This window comes from Hippocampus comes, unplaced genomic scaffold (assembly GCF_001891065.2).
Source record: "Hippocampus comes isolate QL1 unplaced genomic scaffold, H_comes_QL1_v1.1 scaffold22, whole genome shotgun sequence".
Classification (NCBI taxonomy): Eukaryota; Metazoa; Chordata; class Actinopteri; order Syngnathiformes; family Syngnathidae; genus Hippocampus; species Hippocampus comes.
The window spans coordinates 859,128-880,156 of NW_017806175.1; the positions used below are offsets into that span (position 1 = coordinate 859,128).

General features: G+C 42.1%; 2 protein-coding genes across 4 annotated transcripts in view; both read left to right on the forward strand.

Annotated features, from left to right (window-relative positions):
* agbl4 (AGBL carboxypeptidase 4) overlaps positions 1-21,029 on the forward strand; it is a 270,285-nt gene that overhangs the window by 191,647 nt on the left and 57,609 nt on the right. The gene's annotated exons all lie outside the window — the stretch shown is intronic.
* On the forward strand, positions 6,913-20,927 carry bend5 (BEN domain containing 5). Of its 3 annotated transcripts, none has more exons than XM_019896545.1 (6): positions 6,913-7,466; positions 8,342-8,472; positions 9,706-10,192; positions 13,496-13,644; positions 18,052-18,265; positions 18,338-20,927. In XM_019896545.1, the coding sequence occupies exons 1-6, from the start codon at positions 7,118-7,120 to the stop codon at positions 18,532-18,534; spliced, it is 1,527 nt and encodes a 508-aa protein (XP_019752104.1). In that variant the 5' UTR covers positions 6,913-7,117; the 3' UTR covers positions 18,535-20,927. The 3 variants fall into 3 exon arrangements, with proteins under 3 accessions (XP_019752104.1, XP_019752105.1, XP_019752107.1); XM_019896546.1 differs by lacking the exon at positions 6,913-7,466 and adding an exon at positions 7,480-7,685; XM_019896548.1 differs by lacking the exon at positions 6,913-7,466 and adding an exon at positions 7,480-7,654.

Genomic DNA, 21,029 nt, shown 5'->3' on the forward strand with positions numbered 1-21,029 from the left:
ACCCTTTTTTTTTTTTTTTAAATGAAGGAAGAGACACTACAAATCTCAATTCTGATGAAGTTGTGACATTGTGTATCCCCAAAAGGCTCTGTGGTTCTCAACGTACAATTGCAAGGAATTTAGGGCTTTCATCATCTATGGTCTATAATAGCATCAAAAGATTCAGGGAATCGGGAAAAATATCTGCACACAGTGGCAGGGCAGAAAACCAACATTGACTGTCCATGATCTGTGATCTCTCAGGAACACGGATTGGGGCTACATCTCCAAACGCAAGTTAAGACCATACTATACAAAGCGAAAGCCAGATATTGTTAATATCTGAAATGCCGAAAGTTTCACCGAGCCGAAGCGCCACTGAGATGGACTGAGGCAAAGTGGAAAAGTGTGCTGTGGTCTGACGAGTTCCCCTTTTCAAATCGGTTTTGGAAAATTCTGGACATTGTTTCCTCCAGGCCATACATCTTTTGTAAGTGGACATCATCCCTTATTTTAAACTTTTGTCAGACCCGATGGGCATTTTTTTTTTCTGAAAAATTACTTATTCCATAACCTTCGAGCTCTTCAACGTGAGATGTTCCACTGTATGTTTGCTCATTTATTACATGAACAACTACGCACTATATAAATAGCAATTATGCAAGTCCAATATCTACTTTGGAGGGAAAAAAAACCTCCCAAAACACTGTACCGACAGCGGTGAGATCGAAACAGGGCCGCAGCAGGAGCTCGAGCGGCCTTAATGAACCGAATTGACTGACGCTGAAATATGATGAGCATTTCTTTGTTTGGTCTTTATCTTCCTTATGAAGAAGATCAATGTCTCCTGGACAGATCACTGCCTCTACGCAGCATGGCACGGCCGTTGTTGATACCCTTCTAAATAGTTAATGAGGCATTTATTTACAGCGAGGCACGCGTGTGTCATTGTCTGCCCCCGTCGTTCGCTCTGGCTCTGTTGCCGTCTCTTTTCGGGCCCCTCCAGCACAGCTCGCTGATTCTTTGACGCTAGGCTGTTCATTTCATGGGCTATCACCTTTTAAATTGGTGAATGCTACCGTCACGCTTGATTAGAAATTTCTGTGGATCTAATTATGAGGCATAATAAGAAGAGGAATGCCTCCAGCAAGAGGAGGAAAATGGCGTTCGCACAGAGTGTAAACAATGGTTATTGATCATGGAATGATGGTGCCTTTGAAAAAGCGTCTTCAGAATGTCAGTTTGGCCGATATTTTTCAAATTAAAGCGTCCTCGTTGAAAGTTACATGAGGAAGAAACCCATCTGCGTGCTGTGCGGTTGGGGTGGGAATCAGTGGCTCATATCACAAAACGGTGACAATCGATACTGTATCAAGAAAGGATGGGCAAAATATGAGGCTTTGGCCACATTTCAACAAACTTTGTTTTGTAATCCAGCCCACCGAGCATTTACACTGTCGAGAGTCCTGTGATAATGTTTATCAATGTCTCTCTTTTTTTTTTTTAAAAAATCCCGTAAGGCCCGCCACACGTCAAGCAACTTGGCTGAAATTGACCCAACCGTCGCACGCGGATAGAGTGCGGCAGCTCGTTTTAATGGGCGGCTGACTGTCGGCAACTGTTTTTACTGCTAAAAAAATAAATACATAAATAAAATGGAATTGCCAGTGAACAGCTTTGCAACGTCGCAGATGAAACGGGCAATCAAAATTGCCGCGTCGTATAACGGTTGCTTTAACAACCAAAATGAACATTTGGGGTGATAAGCAAGGTTCAGCTGGCGGCCACCGTTTGGAAGCCATGGCGTTAAAGTCGTCTATATCGTTGGTTTCCAATAATACTTAACAATAATTATCATTTCAGATGTACGTGTGGATGGAAAAGCAAAGTGTTGGAGAGTTTCTATTTCGGGAATGTGTAGTCTACTTATGGACCCAACAGTTTCTTAAATATTCACGCTCTCTCCTTTTATTTCCTGCTCATTTCCTCTTGGTTGTAATTTTTGTATCTACAGCGAGGAGGGCAAACAATTGTGCCGTGTTGTTTGCGGCCCAATGGAAAAATAAAATAAATACCATACAGTGTATGAGGTGCCTCCATTTTTTTTTCCCCCCGATAATAGCACTGTTCATCATCGTACTCGATCGGTGGCTGTCCGAAACTCATAGACAAATGAACTGACCTTAAAATTTGAGAGATTAAAATTTGCTGTTGACCAATGTTACTATTCTGCAATCAATAGCCCTTTCCCAGTCTTGTTTTTTGTTGTTTTATAGCTTGAGGTGTCACAAAAGAAAGAAAAAAAAGTCACTGTTCCGCTTGACAAATTTCTTTTCACAAAAAGCTTGTTTTCTCTGCTTTTTGGTCAGTCCGTGGTTTTTTTGATGAAACCTACCCATATTCTACTACTGCCTACTGAAGAACAGAAAAAGATAGAAACAAACTTTTTTTTCTGATTAAAGAGAGTCTACTCTTTTGGTGGGTTGGGAGTTTATATTGACTAAATTCTGTGAGTCTTGAAAGATCAGTCAAAATGCAGTCAAAAAAAACGGCAATATGATGAACTCTGATTTGAAAACACCCAGTGATGGAGTTTACTGCGTCCTTTTTTGTTTCCACTTCATTTTCAGGGGCACGATCATGTCACGTGGTTGGCTGTGTTTGCATTCAGCTGCTCGGGTCGTAGCGCGACGCTGCCAATCGTCATCACACACACACACACACACACACACACACACACACACACACACACACACACACACACACACACACACACACACACCTGGACCAGCATCTGTGCATCCTGCCGAGCTGCAGATTGGCACAGGTGCCGCGTCGAGATTGGTTGTCTGCGTGCTGTTAAATTCATTTAAGCCACTTTTTCTCCCCCAAATTTGCATGACCTCTATTTGTTCTCATCGACTTTTCACGCACACAACAGCGCACTAGCGTTCGGGAATCATTTATTTAATCCCGACGTCCATCTGTCCGTGCGTCGGTCCGTTGGAACTCTTTGCGATTCCGAGAGCGACGCGACAACGATGACGTGTGTTGCCGCAGTCTAATTCCATCATCAGCATCATTACTGCTATTATCCCGTGTCTCCCTTTAATGCAGGCTAATGGATGACCAATTAAGATAGATGAGCCTGGCAGTGTGGAGTTAATAGCCAGGACATGCTGTCTGGCTTCTATCCTGACTCCCACAGTCTTTTTATGGCTCAACTGGCCCTATTGATTACAGCCCCAAAATGTTATTGTTGTTAGTGTTGTCCCGCGCTCATATTATGCACTTAACTTTCGTGATCATGAGACTCGCTGGATCATCAGCTGATTAGCATGAAGTCTCTAGACTGAAGATCAAGCGTCGTCAAATTCCCAGAGACAATGTTTGGTTTTAATTGTGACTGTCAATGCCATTCAAATCATCATTTAGACGTACCCACGGCAGTGAATACGTCACTTGATACTTGATGAGCGTGGAAGCTGCGTCGTACGCAAGTTCAAGCTTTTCTCCTCTTTTTAAAGCACAATTGAAAGACTTCCAAACAAACTAAATGAACTCTAAATATTTAGAAGAGCAGATGCCGTGTGCTTTGAATTGCCAGTAAGTTTAATTATAATCCACTTTTTGAATGCGCCGCGACATTGAGGGAGACAAATGACATTGTCGTCCAAATGCTTCCTTACTTAGTTCATAAGTCATATATTAGTTAGATTTTTCATTTTAATTATTTTATTTTTTTTTTTTAACTCCAGCAATGATTTTGGGTTTTCATTCTGTTTTCCAAATCCAAAGGAAAACATTTTACATTTTAGGGCTCGTCCACAGTTGACTCTTGCTCTGCTAAAACTGGAATATTGCTTTATTAGTAAATGTATCGAACCTTGCTGTTCCCTTAATTTCTCAGGGAACGATGCGTGAATCTCAATGACAATAGCCAGACAAATGCAAGAGGCGTACTATGCTACGCTAAATGAGGATTGTTTGTCCTTGGCGGAGATCTGAGCTTCCCTGAGTGCCATTCTGTTGTTTTTTTTTAATCTGCGTGCCACTTGAAAAATCACCGTTATTTGCATTGTGGGAGTGGTTGAACTACTTCTGAGGAAAAAAATGATGCCAAAGCTCCCAAACTATAAATGTATTTTTAGATATTTACTTTTTATCTGTGCATACTGAATGTCTATTGCATTTAAATACATTTTCTTTCATAGATCTAAAAGCACAAATGTTGCCCATGTGATGTTTGCCCTCCGTGTGACAGTAAGACAAAAAGGCCGACGGGGAATTCAGCCATCCATCAAACAAACAGATCTTTTGTTTTGTTGTTATAAGTTGTCCATTAACTTTGCCACACCCAAAGGGACCCTGGAACGTATTTCTATCGAAGAAAGTGCTTTAGAATTGTATTAAACGTCCAGAGGCAGCAGAAATATGATGTGAACCATTTAAAAGCAATGCCCTTCCAGCTCTTCGCCTGCTTCAAAGACACAGCAGCCCTGTGTGGCCAAATCCAGCAGCCTGGAGAACAATGATCCTCTGTTCTGTTTGTTAAAAGCCTGCCCAAATCTCTTTGTTTATCACTCGTTTTCCTGTAATAGCCTTTGAACTTCTGATCAAGTAGCAGTGTGAGCGGCTGATCTGTTGCGCTATGCACGCTGTCACAGATAAATGAAAATGTCACACACTGAAACGCTGTTGCTTGTTCCGTACAGAGATTCCCATAGCCAAACTTCAGCTGAGCAGAAGCCCTACGAACAAAACAAGTTGTGAGAGTCACCGTTGCTTCGTGTCCCTTTTTGAGGACATCCTCTTTCGTCTCACAATAGTCAGACAGCACAATGAGCAAACAACCACGGGCACGTTTACAAACGAGCCGAAACGGAATGCCTTGAAACTCGCAAATAACATACCAGAGAAGACACGAAGGCTTCATATGATTTCTGCATCAATTCATTTTCAATTAAAGCACCCGAAGCGGGGAAAAAAACCTGTTTGTGTCAGTAAGCCACTGTGCTACTCTTCAATGGAGTTACAACTGAGCAGCCCCATGTGCTCTTAGATGAGACGATCGAGTCGGCTTTTTGGAACAAATAAGAGCTCAACCTGGGAACACATGATGTCGGGCATTGACATTTCGACAGACATGTAATAATGTTGAAAAACTGACGAAAGACAGAAGAGAATGATTGAGAACAAGAGACGGTGGAACTTTAAAGGTCAAAAATTTGGATTTCAAAATGTTTGCCCCATAGAAAAGGTTGGAAATGGATTTCAAACTGTCACTGTCAAAACTTTGATGAGAAAGTATTTTTTTTTGGGCGCATCGTTTAGAATGAGCCAACAACATTCACTTCTGATAGGTGGCATATGGTGGGCTTTGTGTTTGCCAATCTGTCCACTGCCTTTGCCATGTGCGCAGGCACTTTGTGAACGCTGTCAGGAGTGTCGTCAATGAAGTGCTGCGTCCATGATAGAAAATGTGCAAAGCTCATATTTGCCACACTCTCTATTGGTTCTAACTTTCTCTAGTAAAATTCAAGAAGGAAAGATGATTTGAGATATGAGCATTTGAGTTACAAGCATAGTGACGGAACACATTTTTTTTAAAAACAGACCCTTTAAAAAATATTTTTTTAAGTCTAGAAAGACTCTTCTATCCATACAAACATATAAATAGAAACAAATAACCTGTTTATATTTTAGGAGATGAGTCAAGACTCATTTTTTTCCAATACTTATCTTTGTAAGTAAAAAAAAAAAAAAAAAAAAGTTTTATTTTTCAAATATGAAAGAAACTTTATTCTTAAATATCACTGTTAAAAATGGACCTGCAATTAAATATTGGCAAAACTGTCAATTTTATGTTAAACAGGTTTTTCGGCATCAGGTGAATGTCACTAATAACATAACTTTGAATCTACCTTAGGGTGGGTCATCATTTTCCGGTCGCCTACCGATAAGAGGGGGCCTTAGTTTAAATATGTGACAGCTAATTTCCTACCTTAGCCCGGTTCCTACCCTTGATTGAATTTGTGTTTGCATTTAAAAGACTGCAGTTCAATTTTTGCTTGACTTCCTCATTATAAAACACCAAATTTTCTAGTAAAACACAAACATTCAAGCAACAAGCTTTTCGACATGCGTTTTGGGATTGTACGGTGATGCTGGCAGCTGTCTAGTAGTGTGAACTGAGTGGGTGGCAACAAAAGGGAAATTTGGCGGGGGGGGGGTGGCTTGAAGCATCATACTGTGTCAAAGCAAAACAAAACCAACCAACAACAACTATGAGCTAGTTCATTTTTGGAACGGTGAATTTTGTTCCCAAAATTTAATTATGAACAAAGAACTGAACTTGTTTATTTTAAAATGTGTGAACTGAACTTTGAACTAGTTCACAGAGAAAGTGAATTTTCCCAACACTGGGTGAAGATGTGTATAGCGGCGATTCAGTCTGTGGCTATCTAGCGGTGAAATTCAAGTGTCACCTCAGGGCAACATGCCTCTGAAATACACTGCATTAGCACACGCTGGTGTCTTATTGTTTGAATATAAATTGGTAACTATATTCTTTCACCTGTAACAGTCCTTGTTGAGGCTGATAATGCACCAGTAAAGGTCAAAGAAAAAGCAAGAGTCCATGTTTAGGTTCGCTGAACTGAGCTCTCGCATGCTCACACATGACATGACTAGGTCTTGCCGCTGACCTCTATTATACTCTCGCGTCAAATATCAGCATACAACATTTGTAATGATCACTCCATTGTCTTGTACTAGTTGAAATCGTAAAAGCAAGTTCTTTTCCGCAAGATGCGATGTGACCACATGCAAATGAGGAACATTGTTTTTTGTTTTGTTTTCTTCATTTCACTGTTAGTGAATAGCTAAATAAAGACATAACATACATGTTTTTGAATGTGGGAGGAATTCTGAGTAACCAGAGAAAACTTACACAAGGATTTAATTCCCAAACCTCTGAACTGTGAGGCAGATGTGTAAACCACTAATCACCATGCGAATATTTTACACAAGTGATGGGAGACAAACACGCACAAAAAGAATAAAACTACATTCTTTTTTTTTCTGTTTTCCCCCACGCACATTACTTTAAAATGTGTTGTCTGTTAGTTATGCCTTGATGATGTTCCCCGCTGATATGGAACAGACAAAAGCAACTGAGCGCCGATATGATCCACAACATTCCCTAAGTGTATTTCTATTTTTTTTTTTTTTTTTTACATATTTTGTGAAAGGGGGCGGCAAGTCAGCCGCATCAAAAGTGCACGGCCGAGGAAAAAAAATAATGTATGCTTTTGTTCGATTCTTTGAAGAGGATGTGTGTTGCGCGTTGCCGGTTTCCAGCATCCCAAATTTCAGCCCCGAGCACGGAGCCGATTTCGATCATCGGAAGGTGTATGTGGTTCGCAGGACTGAAGAGAATGGCAGCGCAGGCCGGTCGTGCCGGGCTCACATCCTTGCCCTTGCAGGTAAGTTTCTCCATTTTCATTTCTTTGATGTGCCCGTATTATGTTTCAGTCTCATTTCCCCCACGAAGGCGTTGACGTGTGTCGAAACATGGATATGTGTCAAGTTATGTAGTCCGACTTGTGAAGAGCTTATCGTCTGAGCTCCGATAGCTGCATTAACGTCCCGGTTAGCAAGACATACTTGCGAGGTTACGCGAAGACAACTTTGCGACCAGTGTGGTTAAGTGTTTGCACTTGTGTTGTTTCGACGTTCCGTGTGCAACGTTAGCCAGCGACGTCGCTTGTTTACAACCTGCGGCTAACCCTGTTAGCTCGTCTGTGCGCTCAGTTAGCATGCTAGAGTTAGCTGTCTGCACACGTAGAGCTGTCAGAACATTTAACACCCGGTCAAAATACGTTTGACGTTTTCACGCTTCTGGTTTTTAAAGCCGAGATGCTATACCCGACGACTTTGGTGCGTTGAAAGCAATGTTTAACACGGTTTGATTTTTGTGTGCCACAAAAGAAGATGCGCCGCTGCGGTGTCTTTCCAGACAGCCTGCAGACAATATGTCAGTAACGTGACAGCGCATTTAAAAAAAAAAAAATGTAAATAACATGTTGCGCGTCTGGCTCGCTTGCTCACTGACTAGCCCTTTTGTTTAACATATGACATCTCTAATCCATGAATGTCAGCTGTCTGAGCTGTGTCATCCATCCAGCGAACGAATTCTCCGCGTCCACTGCAGCTAACCGGCACTTAAATCTCTGTGAAGATTGTTAATTTTTCCATCGTGCTTAAATGAATTTAATATGACAGAGAGATGACGCACAGTTTGTTGTGGAGAAGGGACCGGAGGAGAAAGAAATTTGACGAGTGTCTTGAACGTTTGCAGATGCTGTAGAGGAGTTTGAAGACTTTATAATGCAAAAGAAGATGAAAATTCCCAAGATGTCCATCAAGAATTCAGGAAATTCAATTGAGAACAGCTTTGGAGGGGAGAGAGTGCCTCTCAGGCATAAAAAGGTAGGATCTCAGACGATAGTGGTCGGTGTTTTGTACGCACCATGTAAATGAAGGGGAAATAAGTAGACAAATGACTTTAAAAAACAACTGATGCACAACATGAATGTTAATTTATTGCTCGTAAACCAGCATTGCCTGCATTTGTATTCTTTGAGGTGAACATGCTACAATTGTGTCTAAGTGGAAAGCTGCATGCTCCACGCAGACCAGGAGAGGTTTATCTGTACTTTTATCTTCAGTAGACTTGATTATGGTAATGGTATTTTGACTTGACAACCTAACGAGGACAAAGAGATCTATCAGAACATACTCCACAAGTCCTAAAGGCTTTACACTGGCTCCCAGAATAGACTTTAAAGTTCTGCCATGGGTCCATAAATGAATGGATTAGGTTCTGATTACATTAAAGAAATGCTAATGGGATATAAATCCAGTAAAAACTCTGAGGTCTGCAGACACAGGTCAATTACTTGTTCACAGAATTCAAAGCAAACATGGTGAAGCACTATTTAGCTGTTATGCTGCACGTAAATGGAATACGATAACAACAGAAGTGAAGTAAGCCCTAAATGTAAATGCTTTTAAATCCAGGTTAAAAACGCCCCCCCCCCTCCCTATAACTATTATAAGGTATTTTAACATGTTTTTAAAGTATGTGTATATGTATTGGGCTTCCACCCAAACTCCCTCACGCTATTTTTACCATATGGTGGATTAACACAAATTCCAGCACTCTGGACAGATGCCCTTTCACGGACAAATCCTCTGAGCGGCTCATCAGGAACTCTGTGACTCCTCTTTCGTTCTTTGTGAGATTCCCACAGTCATCATAAAGAACATATGCGCACAGTGTGCATTTTTTCCCCCCTGTCAGGGGTCGTTTTACTCCTCTGAGGGCCGTAATTGGCGAACGTTTATTATCGTGTAGTATGAACATATGTTGGTTAAATGTTTTAGGGATTTTTACTTCCTCCAGGGTTTTATCTGTTTCTAGCATTGCATGGTCGGCCAGATCAAATACTCTTTTCGGTTCCCATATGCTCTTGGTTTTGTTATTCATAGTATCACGTTTTGTTGCACACGGCCCATTAAATTTGTTGCCTTCCTACAAATTGTTGTCGACCTGAATACAAACACAACGCATGCAGTTGTACTCCTAAGTTTACAAACTGCATTTATTATTCAAGCAATCACTTTGTAGATCTCTAAATTGTCAAATGTTCTCCCCTTAAGGCCCTTTCTCAAGACCATGGCCGCCCTATTTCAAACTCCTCCAAAAGTTTGGCAGCAGTAGTGGCTCGCCTGGAAAGAAATGCAGCCAGCTCCTGTATGGAAGGCGAAGAGGATCTGGATGAGGATCGACTCGCCGAGGAGGGAGAGGATGCCGATGACGAAGACGACGACATGGAGGCAGAACAGCAGCAGCAGGAGCATTATCATCACCAACAGCAGCCGCAGCAGCAACAGCAACATCTCGAGGTGGACACGGACGTGGCCGCGGCGGTGGTTCCCCGCGTCCTTTACGACGAGCTGGTCGTCAGCTACAGGCAACAGGAGGATGAGATGAGGAGGCTGCAACAGGAGCTGGAGCGAACGCGTCGGCAGCTGGTGCAGCAGACCAAGAAACTCAAGGAATATGGCAGCCTGCTGACTGAAGTCAAAGAGCTCAGGGACTTCAATCGACGGCTGCAGGACGTGCTTCTCATGAGGCTGGGCAGTGGTAAGACACACACGCACATGCACACACACACACACACACACACACACACACACACACACACACACACACAAACACCTCACTTCCTTGTTCTACTTTGAATTCTGTATAGTTTGGTCAGAGTCATGACTACCTACACTGAATATGTTGCAGCTGTCAATTTGACCTTTTAACCTGGACAAAGCAATTTGGGGGAAAATCTTTATAAGAGGGGAAGTAAAAATAGCCAACTGAGATAATATGGTTGCAGAAGTGTGCTCACCCTCTTATTTGTGTAGATGTGGCAGTGTTCATTGTCTACCAGTCACATTCACTTTCATGTTAAATAAAGGGGCAGCACACATTTGTCACAATTTAAAGTGCCTCTCATTAATAATAATAATAATAATAATAATAATAATAATACATTTTATTTATAAGCTCCTTTCAAGACCCCCAAGGACACTTTACAATAACAAACAATTAATCCCAAATAAACCTCGATGTTCTAGTAGGCTTTTTCCTGACATTTTTTTTTTTTTTTTTTTTTAGCTAACAGTGTCTCTTATCTGGAACTGTTCACAATTCTGTCCAGCTTTACCAAGGTGCCAAAACATGATGCTGCCATCGTCATGTAGGGATTGGTGTTCTTTTGGTGATGAGCAGTGTTGTTTTCACCAAATGTACCTTTTGGGTGAACCTCCGTTTCATCGGACCATAACAAATTCTTCCACATGCATGTGTGAAATTTCAAGTGTTTTTTTTTTTCCTTCATAAGATAAGGCGTCTGTCTGTCTTTCCACTCTACTTCATAGCCCAGACATATGAAGATGAGAGATTCTTCTCATATGTATTAAACAGCAAGGATTTGTTGCCAGAAATTCCTGTAGGTCATTGAATGTTGTTGTCTACCTCTTCTTGGCACCCTTCCTGACCAGTCTTTTCATAAATTTTTGGAAGGACGTCCAGTTCTTGGTAATGTCACCGTTGTGACATATTTTCTCCACTGGACGATGACTGTCTTTACTGTGTTCCATGATATATTTAATGCCTCGGAATTTCATTTCTGTCCTCCACCTGACGGGTAGCTTTGAACAGACAAATCCTTCTGACTCTGTGGGAGCTGTCTGCAGAACGATGATGACTTGTGCTATAAGATGTGACTACCAGGACAAAAAAAGAACAGCAGATGTATTTGGCCTCTCTATTCCCTTCAATCGGACGTGGGTTCTCCCTCACAATTATGTAAAACTTTTGAAATGATGTACATTGATCCATATATACACATATATATCACACAAAAACCCGACATTTGAACAGGGGTGTGTGAACTTTTTTAAATAATTTGTTAGTTTGTTTTTTTTTATGTGTAGTGAAGTCTTTGAGGGAAACACAATCCATTCTACGATGGTGGATAGATTTAAGAACTAAATTTTCCTAATGTGGAAACAATAGAAATAGAAAAAAAAAACTCACGTTTTAATAAAATGTTGTTAAGACCGTTGGGTTTAGGGAAGTGGTGATCATTGCTCAAAGCTATTTAACGCCGCACATCACATTTTAACAATTTTGTGTTCAAAAAAAAAAAGTTCTTGTCGTGACTTTCATCCTACCCCATCTGTGGTCGCCACAGCGAGTCACTGACATGATTTGTTGGGTATCGTCTTTTCGCCAGATGTGCTTCCTGATTCAACCCACCCATATTTTATAATAAAACTCCAGTTTAGTGAGTAACTTTGAGTTTTCCGGAACATACATACCTTCATCCATCTTCTACACCGGTTCATAAAGTAAAATCTATGTCATTTACAGTCGTTAAACTTCATCAGAGATTCCACCGTCGTAATAATTTTTATGTATTGTCTTCCCCTTGTCACGTTACGTTGTGAAAAAGAATGCAAAAAGTAATGCAAGTCAAAACCCCCTGTGCACCGTGTTGTAAATAAAAATGTGAGTTCGGTTCACTTCTGTAAAGAGGAGCAGAAGTTGTTTAATGTGCTTGGGATATATTTGACAATGACAAATTGTAATAATAAGCAACTGCTGAATTCGGTTGGTCTATATCACGTGATAATTTTTAACACAATTCAACCTTACCCAGTTGAGTTAAACAATGGCATTATACTTCAGCAAATGGTTATGAATAGGTCCTGTACAGCCATAAATTTAGTCCTGGAATTTGAGTGGGCAAGTGTTCAATGCTCAGCAATGCACAGAAACCACTTCGGTTAGATGTCTGTCAGTGTAACTTCATCCGTAGGTTTGGACCAAGAAGCCTGCTCACTGGCTAGACCAGGGGTGGCCAACCAGTCAGAGACGAAGAGCCAATTTTTTTACTGTGTCTCTGCAAAGAGCCACACACACACGACCATGCATTCGCGCACATATGCCTGCACGCCACGACGAGCAACAGCCTGAGCGCCCGAACATAAATGAAACCTAAAGACACAAACACACAAATCTTTTCTTTCCCCCCCCCCCCCCCCCATTTCCTCCTCCCACCACTCGCGGTCGACTTGGGACCAGTCTGCTGGCTCTTGGTCGATTGCGATCGACATTTTGGGCACCCCTGCCTTAAAAAACAGAGGTAATTTGCTGACTAGCTTAGCACTTAGCGCCGTTGTCTGCGCATGAGCGGTGATTCGGTCTTCTGATTGGTTGCCCTCGAAGTCAATCAGTGATTCAGCGATCTGATTGGTTGCCCTCTATGTCAATCAAGTAACGGGATTGGTGATAGGCTGATGTAGTACGTTCTGTGTCTTAAGCATGTTGTTTTAATGGCAGCGCCGTCGCCGAGGCGTTTTCGACAATTGTCGTGTGAAAGCCCGGGAGCCGCATTGAACCAGCCAAAGAGCCACATGCGGCTCCCGAGCCGCGGGTTGGCCACCCCTGGGCTAGACCATCTAATGGACAGGCAAGAGATTAGAGCACCCTGGGGTGTCTTTGTACACAGGATGGAGTGCACTGCCTGATATTAAAACTCATCAGCTACGTTGGAGCTTAACGTGGCTAGCCACCAAGACAGCTTAACCAGTGGGCCAAAATAGCCTCCTGTCCCCAGGCACGGGCAAGTCTAGGCTGAGCCAGACAACATTTTGGGCGCTCATCCAGTGTTTCAAATCTCATACCTCGTGACAGCACACTAGTAACAGCTACAACACAGCATTGTCATCTGCAACTGTTCGCTTATAGCTTTCCAGTAATGGTTTTTGTTTTATTATTATTATTTATTTTTTATTTTTTTTAGCCTGGCATCGTTTCAGTTTTGTTCTAAAAGATGCGTTTCGTGTTTGCTTTAATGTCAAACTCCTTATTGTCTCTCTCTAGAGCCTATGCATGACAATGGGACTCAGACAATCAAGGCTGAGGTGGTTGAACCCATTGTTGAGACCCAGGAAACATACAGAGAAGAAGCCAACACCAGTTCCAGCTACTCACCATCTCCGAGAACAGTCTACACTTGCAACGATGGCAAGGTCAGCCTCTTTTCACTTGATCTGGCATATACGTGCTTCCTCCCGTTTTCTTATCCACTTTAAAAATGTAGGAATGGTGTGACAAAACTAAGCAGGATATACTGGTTTTAGAATCTTTGAGCGGTTTGCAATCGGAGCACACCACACCACGGTCATGTTTAATTGTTAATTTCATACGCTGGAAAAAAAAAATGCTGCTTTGATTAAAAGTCATCCACCTCAGCCTGCGCTTGCGCCGGCCAGCCTGACACAAAAAACAAACCCCCAAAAAACTTTTATACTTCCCAAAAGTGAACAACTTTGGTTACGGCGTGAAATGATGAGCTGACTAAGCAGTTTAATATAGGGAAATGAATTTTCACTTCACTGTACTTCGCTTTTATGGCTGACAAAGTTCCTTCTCCACCAGTGCGTTTCAGTGCTGCTTTATTTATTTATTCTTATTTTTTTAAACAGAACAGGCTTACTCAAATGTAACTAACCGAACCAATGTGTAAAAACTCATCCCAACTCTCCATTTTGAGGAGACAATTATGCTCAACAGCTCTGCAGATTGAGGAAAGAGGCAGAGTTTTACGACACTTCTCACACATTGGATAGTTCGAGAGCGGTAATAGATTTTTTCTTGATTTATTTTCAGTACTTTAAAATGGTTAATAATGTATCAAAATAACAGATGACGTGGGCACAGATCAACAGTCTCGTGCCTGCAAAATCCGTCGTTCTCGGCAATCTGTCAGATGGCGTAATTCAATTGGAGTGCCCTGGTAGCAGCTAACTTTGGTGGGCTAGATTTTTTTTTTTTAAACACGATGGGCCATATGTGGCCCACAGGCCATACGTTGCGCACCTTTGCATTTTTTTGTTTGTTTGTTTGTTTGTTTTTCTTCTCCTTGGTACTTCTGAACTGTTCGACTTCAGGACCTCTGGGACATTTTGACTTGGGAGGTTCAGTTCTAGCTGCCACATTGCATTCAGAGTAATTCATTTCTTTTCTTGAAGCCTCCCTCCTCAGTGGCTTTTTGCCCGCAGGTGACCAGCACAAGACCCTTTCCTGTGCAGTACTGTATTTATTTCCTTGTAATAAGCATGAACTTCAGCTCACCTTAGATCAGTTCTTTCCCCTGTCCAGCTCTGACAGGTAAACAAGGTTCAGAAGATGATTATTGTTCCTGGAGGCCTGGCCAGCATCATCAGTGTTTATTAGCCAGTTAGGCTTGCCTATAATGCAACCAACATCCTGTGTATGCTGACAGGAGTGCAATTGGTACTACAAGCTCTGGGACCTGCAGCCACCTCAGGCGTGAAGAGCATTTGCAAATTAGAGCCCTCCTGACATCACGGGCCCCCTATTAATTATTCGCACAAGAGAAATTCAGAGTGATTGACGGACTGGCATGGAGGAAGGAGGTAGAGAAAATAAATGCGAGGAGCTTGAAGTGAGAATGAAAACAACCTTTCCCAACTTGAGGGCAGAAGAGCGAATCTGGACCGCGGCCTAAAGCACATTAGCTGCACAGGGAAAATCCTTTTGGACTCCAGCCTAAAGACTTAGGAGTGATCAGAGAGCCCAGAGAAAGCAAGTCAGATATGACTCCTGCTGCTTCCGCCCACCTGAATGACGAGAGCCTGGCCTGGCAATTGGCTTGGTGCGCTTGAGACGTGCTTATGCATCTGCCTGTGGAGAGCCGCGTGCTAAATTCACGGTTGGAGTAATCCAACCTACAAGCGCCCAGTGGCTTGAGCTTACTTGAGTATCCTAGTCTGCGAAAGCGGTGCTTCTTGGGATTAGCTCTGTGGTTTAAGTAAGAGTCGGTTAAGATGTCTTATACCGTGGCTAGCAATGATCTGCGTGGTTTCCTCGCTGTCAGTTGGCCCGGTTAGATTGGGGCCAACTAACACTGATTTAGTGACACCCCTAATCATGGCCGCTTGATTGTATGTTCGCTCTAGCAGACCGCGCACAGTGTTGCGCGTAATTGGTTAAGATTGCAGATTTTATTTGCGGCCTCACTCACTTTCGCATATTGTACAGGCTGTTGGCAGCAAGTTTCAAAATAGAGGGAGAGACTTCGGTGAGAGGTTTTCACTATTGAACATTTCAAAATGAAATGATGGAACTGGAAGTGTCAGTGGAAGACATGCAAACATTAGTGAGTTACAAAAAGAAATTGATAACTCCAATAATTTTGGTGAAGCCAGCAAGTACACGTAAGCCATTTTTGTATGGTTGTATGGTGTTTGTCCAGAGTAAAATTGTGTTTAGAAGTTGTGACAGCACACCCGAGAAACTGCTACGGGAGAGGACGCTACCAGACAACTTCCACACTGTGCTGAAATGACCCAGATATGAGGAATTAAAGTTGAAAAGAGATTTGTCTAGGATGCCGAGCTAAAAGTCAGCCCTTAGATTATTCAGAAGCTCCAACGCCGCATTGCCAAATAAACAATGCAATATGTCAACCTAATTTTGGTTTCTGGCATTTCAAAACAGGAGAAATGATGCTCGCTCCCTTTTACCTCTTATTTTGCCTGCGTCTCTTTGTCATGGTTCACAGTGGTGCCGTTTCCACCTGCCTTTCAGACACCATATTTAAATATGTGCACAATCAAGAACAATCAATCTTAATAGCTTTGATGGTTCACGCAAATGTCTTTCTAGTCAAAATCATTTCCTCAGCCTAATAGTAAATTGGGTTCAAAATGTACTTCCCTGACCTTCCATTCCCTCCCTTGCTCCTTCCTTTTGTACCCCTCTGGTTTACCATTCACTGGTGATGTTGCTTTTTTTTTTTTTTTTTTTAATTGGTTGTTTTTCAGCAAATTATGATCAACATGCGAACACTAACAAATGAGAACTTTGAGAAAATGAAAACTGTTTTGACAGACAGTGAGGTAGTTTTACTTCTGATTGCAGATGTCAAATCGTCTTAGAGGTACAGACTCGTGTTTTATATTTCTTTTCTTTTTCTTTTGTTTTTAAACTTGGCACTTTGGGGAAAAAACTTGCCCACAGACTTATGACAGAAAAAAAAAAAAAAAAAACACTGACACAACTTTGCTGCAAGATGATTTCTGACAGAATAACCAGGACTGAGCTGACAGCAGGTCCTGCATGAGCAAAACATAACAGACAAAATGCTACCTGTACATTAGCTCATTAGACCGGCTGAAAAAACTATACCTTATTTTAATATTTGTTTGCCCATGTATGATGTGAGATCAGTTTGTGTTAGCGCTAGCGTCGTCTTTTATAGACGAAGAGAGAGCTAATTAGTATTCATGAGCCTCTTCAGAAGATGGTTTGTTGTGTTCAATAGTTTATGTAACATGGGTTCATCAATGTGTACATGCTTTGCTGTAAAATTAGGGTATCTATACATATTTTCAAACTCTTTTGCAGGGGGGATGGGGGGTTGTGGGGGATTCATCCATAGCTGCAGAGCTCGGTCCCCATCCTCCGCAATAATGGGCAGTCAGTCAAATGACTCAGTCGTGTTCTTCACATTTTAGTTACACATCAATACTGTTGTTGTTCCCGTTCCCTTGTTGATCTTCTGCCTTAAGTCCTCAAGAGCTGAGGTCATCAATCAATCAAAATTTCAACCCTGGTTGTCTTTTTTTTTTGCGTCACATGTTTATTAGTGGGGATTGAAAAAAGTTAGTAAGTATTTTAACTAAGGAGTAGAACGTACAGATATGGTTTTCAAATGTAGGGAGAAAAGTGAGAAGTTTTCAGAAAAATAAGTACCGTGTTTTCCGTACTAAAAGGCGCACCTAAAAGCCTTCCATTTTCTTAAAAGCTCACAGCGCGCCTTAAAATCCGATGCACCTCGTGTATGGTCATCACGGTAATTTGTCAACCCCAAAATGGCTCCTTGCTCGAGACATGCTCACAACATAGAGTTCAAACTTAAGGCAATCGGTTTCACAGTTGACCACGGAAATAGAGCAGCGGCAAGAGAGTTCAACGTTAACGAGTCAATGTTATAACTTGCTGTTGGCTAAGTGAACTGTGTCGCTGCTTTATTAAATACATTTTACTGACATCTGATCGTTCTGTTGGCTTTTCCTTGAGCGTACCTCCATCTAGTGGATGCATTGTAGATTGCGTCTTAGAACGCGGTGCGCCCAATGTATAAAAAAAAATTACAAAATAGGCCATTCATTGAAGGTAAGCCTCATAATCCAGTGCTCCTTTTAGTGTGGAAAATACGGTAATCAAGTAAGATAAAGAGAAATTAATTATCAGTGCTATACTGTATCAGTGCTTTTTGTACTGCAGTTGTGCTACTAAAATATCCTATTGTACCTACTAGATCATAATTCATAGTCATAAATACGCCACTCTCTGATACTCATTCATAGATACTCTAGCCTTCGAATGTGCTTTTCACCCCAACGTAGGTTCACCTCGGTGGCGGTATCTGGGTGGAGGAGGAGAAGTGGCACCAGTTGCAGCGCACCCAGGGAGACTCCAAGTTCACAAAGAACCTGGCTGTTATGATCTGGGGCACAGAAACCCTTAAAAACCGCAGCGTCACTGGAGTGGCGACCAAAAAGAAGAAAGACGCTCTTCCCAAACCTCCACTCTCACCAAGCAAGCTCAAAATTGTCCGAGGTAAGAGGTTTTACCCGACCCTCCTAAATTCGATGGTCCTTCTAACCCAGCGCCCTTTTGCCTTCGCCGCAGAGTGTCTATATGACCGAGTGTCCCAAGAGACGGCAGACAGTGCGGAGATCACGCAAAGATTGTCCAAAGTGAACAAATACATTTGTGAGAAGATCATGGACATCAACAAGTCCATCAAGAACGAGGAGAGGCGGGAGTCCAAGCTGCTCATCAGACAGACAGTCAAAATGGAGAACTTTACTTACGACGGCATGTAGAGATCAAAAAGTGTTCTTCTGTTCCCCTCCTTTCCCATCGCACGCAGGTCAAAGGAATTTGGAGGGGGGCTCTCGGTTTGGGTGCGTTTGCTATTCCTTCGACTCATCAGATTGGCCTTTGGTGTGTAACACCAAAGCCCCCCCCCTTTTTTTTTTTTTTTTTAATTCTTAACAGTATGGCCCAGTGAGCCCATAAAGTTACAGACAGCTTTACCCACCAGCCAGATGGGAGCAAGAATGATCGTTTGTTTGTTCTTGTAAATAAGCTCGACTGTAGGATCAGTACGAAGAAATGGTTCGCCTCGGTGTGTGTGTTAAAAGATTGTGAAATTTATTTATTGTTCTGTGTCAGAACATCACTCAGAGTCCTTTAAGCTTTTAAAAAGTAAAAGATGACTCCCCCACCCCCGCCCCGATAAAAGACTTCAATTGCTGTACAGTGGGAAGCTCGTGTCTATTAGAGCTGTTGAGATATTTTGTGTGACTTAAACTGCTGGAGAACCGAATGACTGCAGTGGGTACTGCAGTGGTATTCAATCGGGGAGTTGATAATGAATTAGTCTTAATTACTAACAGACATCGTGTTGATTGCAACAGAGAGGCTGTTGCTGCGAGAGATTATGTTGGCCATGGCTTTTTAGGTCAATCATTACACATTGCGATCACCGCGTTTCAGTAGGAGTTGTACAAAATGGAACTTACTCGCTCGTTTATGTGGAAATCATGTGAAGGGATTTTATGAAAAAAAAAACGTACACAAATTCAAGGCTAAATGTGCTGACTAAAATGTTGTGACGCTGCTTCCTTCGACAAAAGCCAAGCGCCATCTGCTCAACAAAGCAGACAGTATTTTCTGTCACATGAATCCCTTCATGTTCATTTTGCAATCTTGGCTCCCCCCCGCCGAAAGGCGCGATATGGATCGACGTGACAAAATAGCGTCAGTGTAGAGTCAAATGCATGTTTTATGTGTTATTTCTCTCTATCTGAAAAACAAACGAAAATTTGTTTTGTGTCATTGTTTTCAATTGCCCATCTCTGTTAGTGCGACGACTACTAATGCACAATGACCGAGCCTTATGTGATTTCCTTGTGTGTTTTGTTGTTTGTGTGACCCTTAAAAACTGTTACTGTAGTAGCAGATACTTGGACTGTTGAGAAAGTGGCGGAGGAGCAGAAAAGGGCCTTAAATGGATTTGGCAATCACCTGGGCGCGTCATGCCCTTGGCTTTTCTACTGAGCTGCGATTGTCGTTGGTAGTCTTTAGACTTCACATGCACTTTGATGTGAGAATGTATGAGTTGGTACTGTTCGGAGCATCGATGAACTTGAGCCTTCGCCGAGCCTCGTGGTTCTCTTCGGGAGGGGGGCTTGCAACTCAGCTCTTGTGGAAGAAACTGTGTGGGTAAAGCTGTCTGGGACATGTTTTGGCGATTTATTGTGAAGCCCACAACCACCCTGTTCTAAAGAAATGCCATTGGGGAGAACTAAATATGGCCACCCTAAGGACACTCAAGTCAGACTTGTCCTTTGTTCATTTTATTGCGTGTTGTTGTTTTGTCCCGCGATGTTTTCCACGGCTGTCGGCCCTCTGAAAGGAAATCTCGGAGACTGAAATCTCAAGTGTGACCCAACGGAGGCAAAACTGTGAATCTGCTGCAGAGCTGCCTGTCAAGCCTTTGCTCCTCTTCACACGTCTACGTTTGTCAGTTTCTTCTTCTTCTCTCTCACCCTCTTTCTTTTTAAAACGGTGTTTCCAAAGTTGAGCTTAGCCGTTTGTTCAGCTACCTTATGTTGTAAAGAGAGAGAGGTTTTGGGGTATTTTGGGAGGGTGGGGGGGGGATATCTTGCAGTTCAGTTGTAAATGTTCTGGACAATTATTGAATTGATGTCGCCATCGTGTATGTTTATCTTTTTTTATATTCTTTATGAACTCGTGTTGTTTTCCGTATGACTTGTCGGGCTTTCAAGTGTGATGTAGGGCCCTTAAAAAAAGAACAAACATCGTTCGAGCCAAAGTGATCGGTGATGCAAAGCTGGGGGTATTCTTCGAGAAGCGTTCAGCCTCAACCTTTAGGTAAACTTCTAAGTTGACAAGGTGACAAATCATTTACATGGAATGCACTTTACACATCAATTTGTCAATCTTATAAAATCGCTTTAGTATACTTGTATATTTTTTTTTCATGTCTAAGTCCGAAATTAAGGCCAAACAATCATTCTAATAACATGATGCACCTTAAGATGTTTAGTTTGTGAGCGGCAGGGTGTGTGATTGACATGCCAGTGCTGAGCAGTAAGGTTACTCGATACTCAAAAGAATCGTCACGTCATTTTAACGGCAGTCTATGAGAGAATGCTGGTCATGTTAAGGTATGACGTCATGTCTTTGTTTTTCAATATGAGCCAAACAAATGGGATGCTGACTGACTGATCAGCAGGGTTTGCACATTTAAGGGGGGAAAAAAAGGCCCCGGCCAACTTAAAAGAACCTA

Excerpts from the sequence above, each read along its gene's own strand:
- bend5 (XM_019896545.1), top strand. The coding sequence starts at position 7,118 with ATGATGTTCCCCGCTGATATGGAACAGACAAAAGCAACTGAGCGCCGA. Across the intron at positions 7,467-8,341 it reads TCACATCCTTGCCCTTGCAG|ATGCTGTAGAGGAGTTTGAA; the intron begins GTAAGTTTCTCC and ends GAACGTTTGCAG. Across the intron at positions 10,193-13,495 it reads TCTCATGAGGCTGGGCAGTG|AGCCTATGCATGACAATGGG; the intron begins GTAAGACACACA and ends GTCTCTCTCTAG.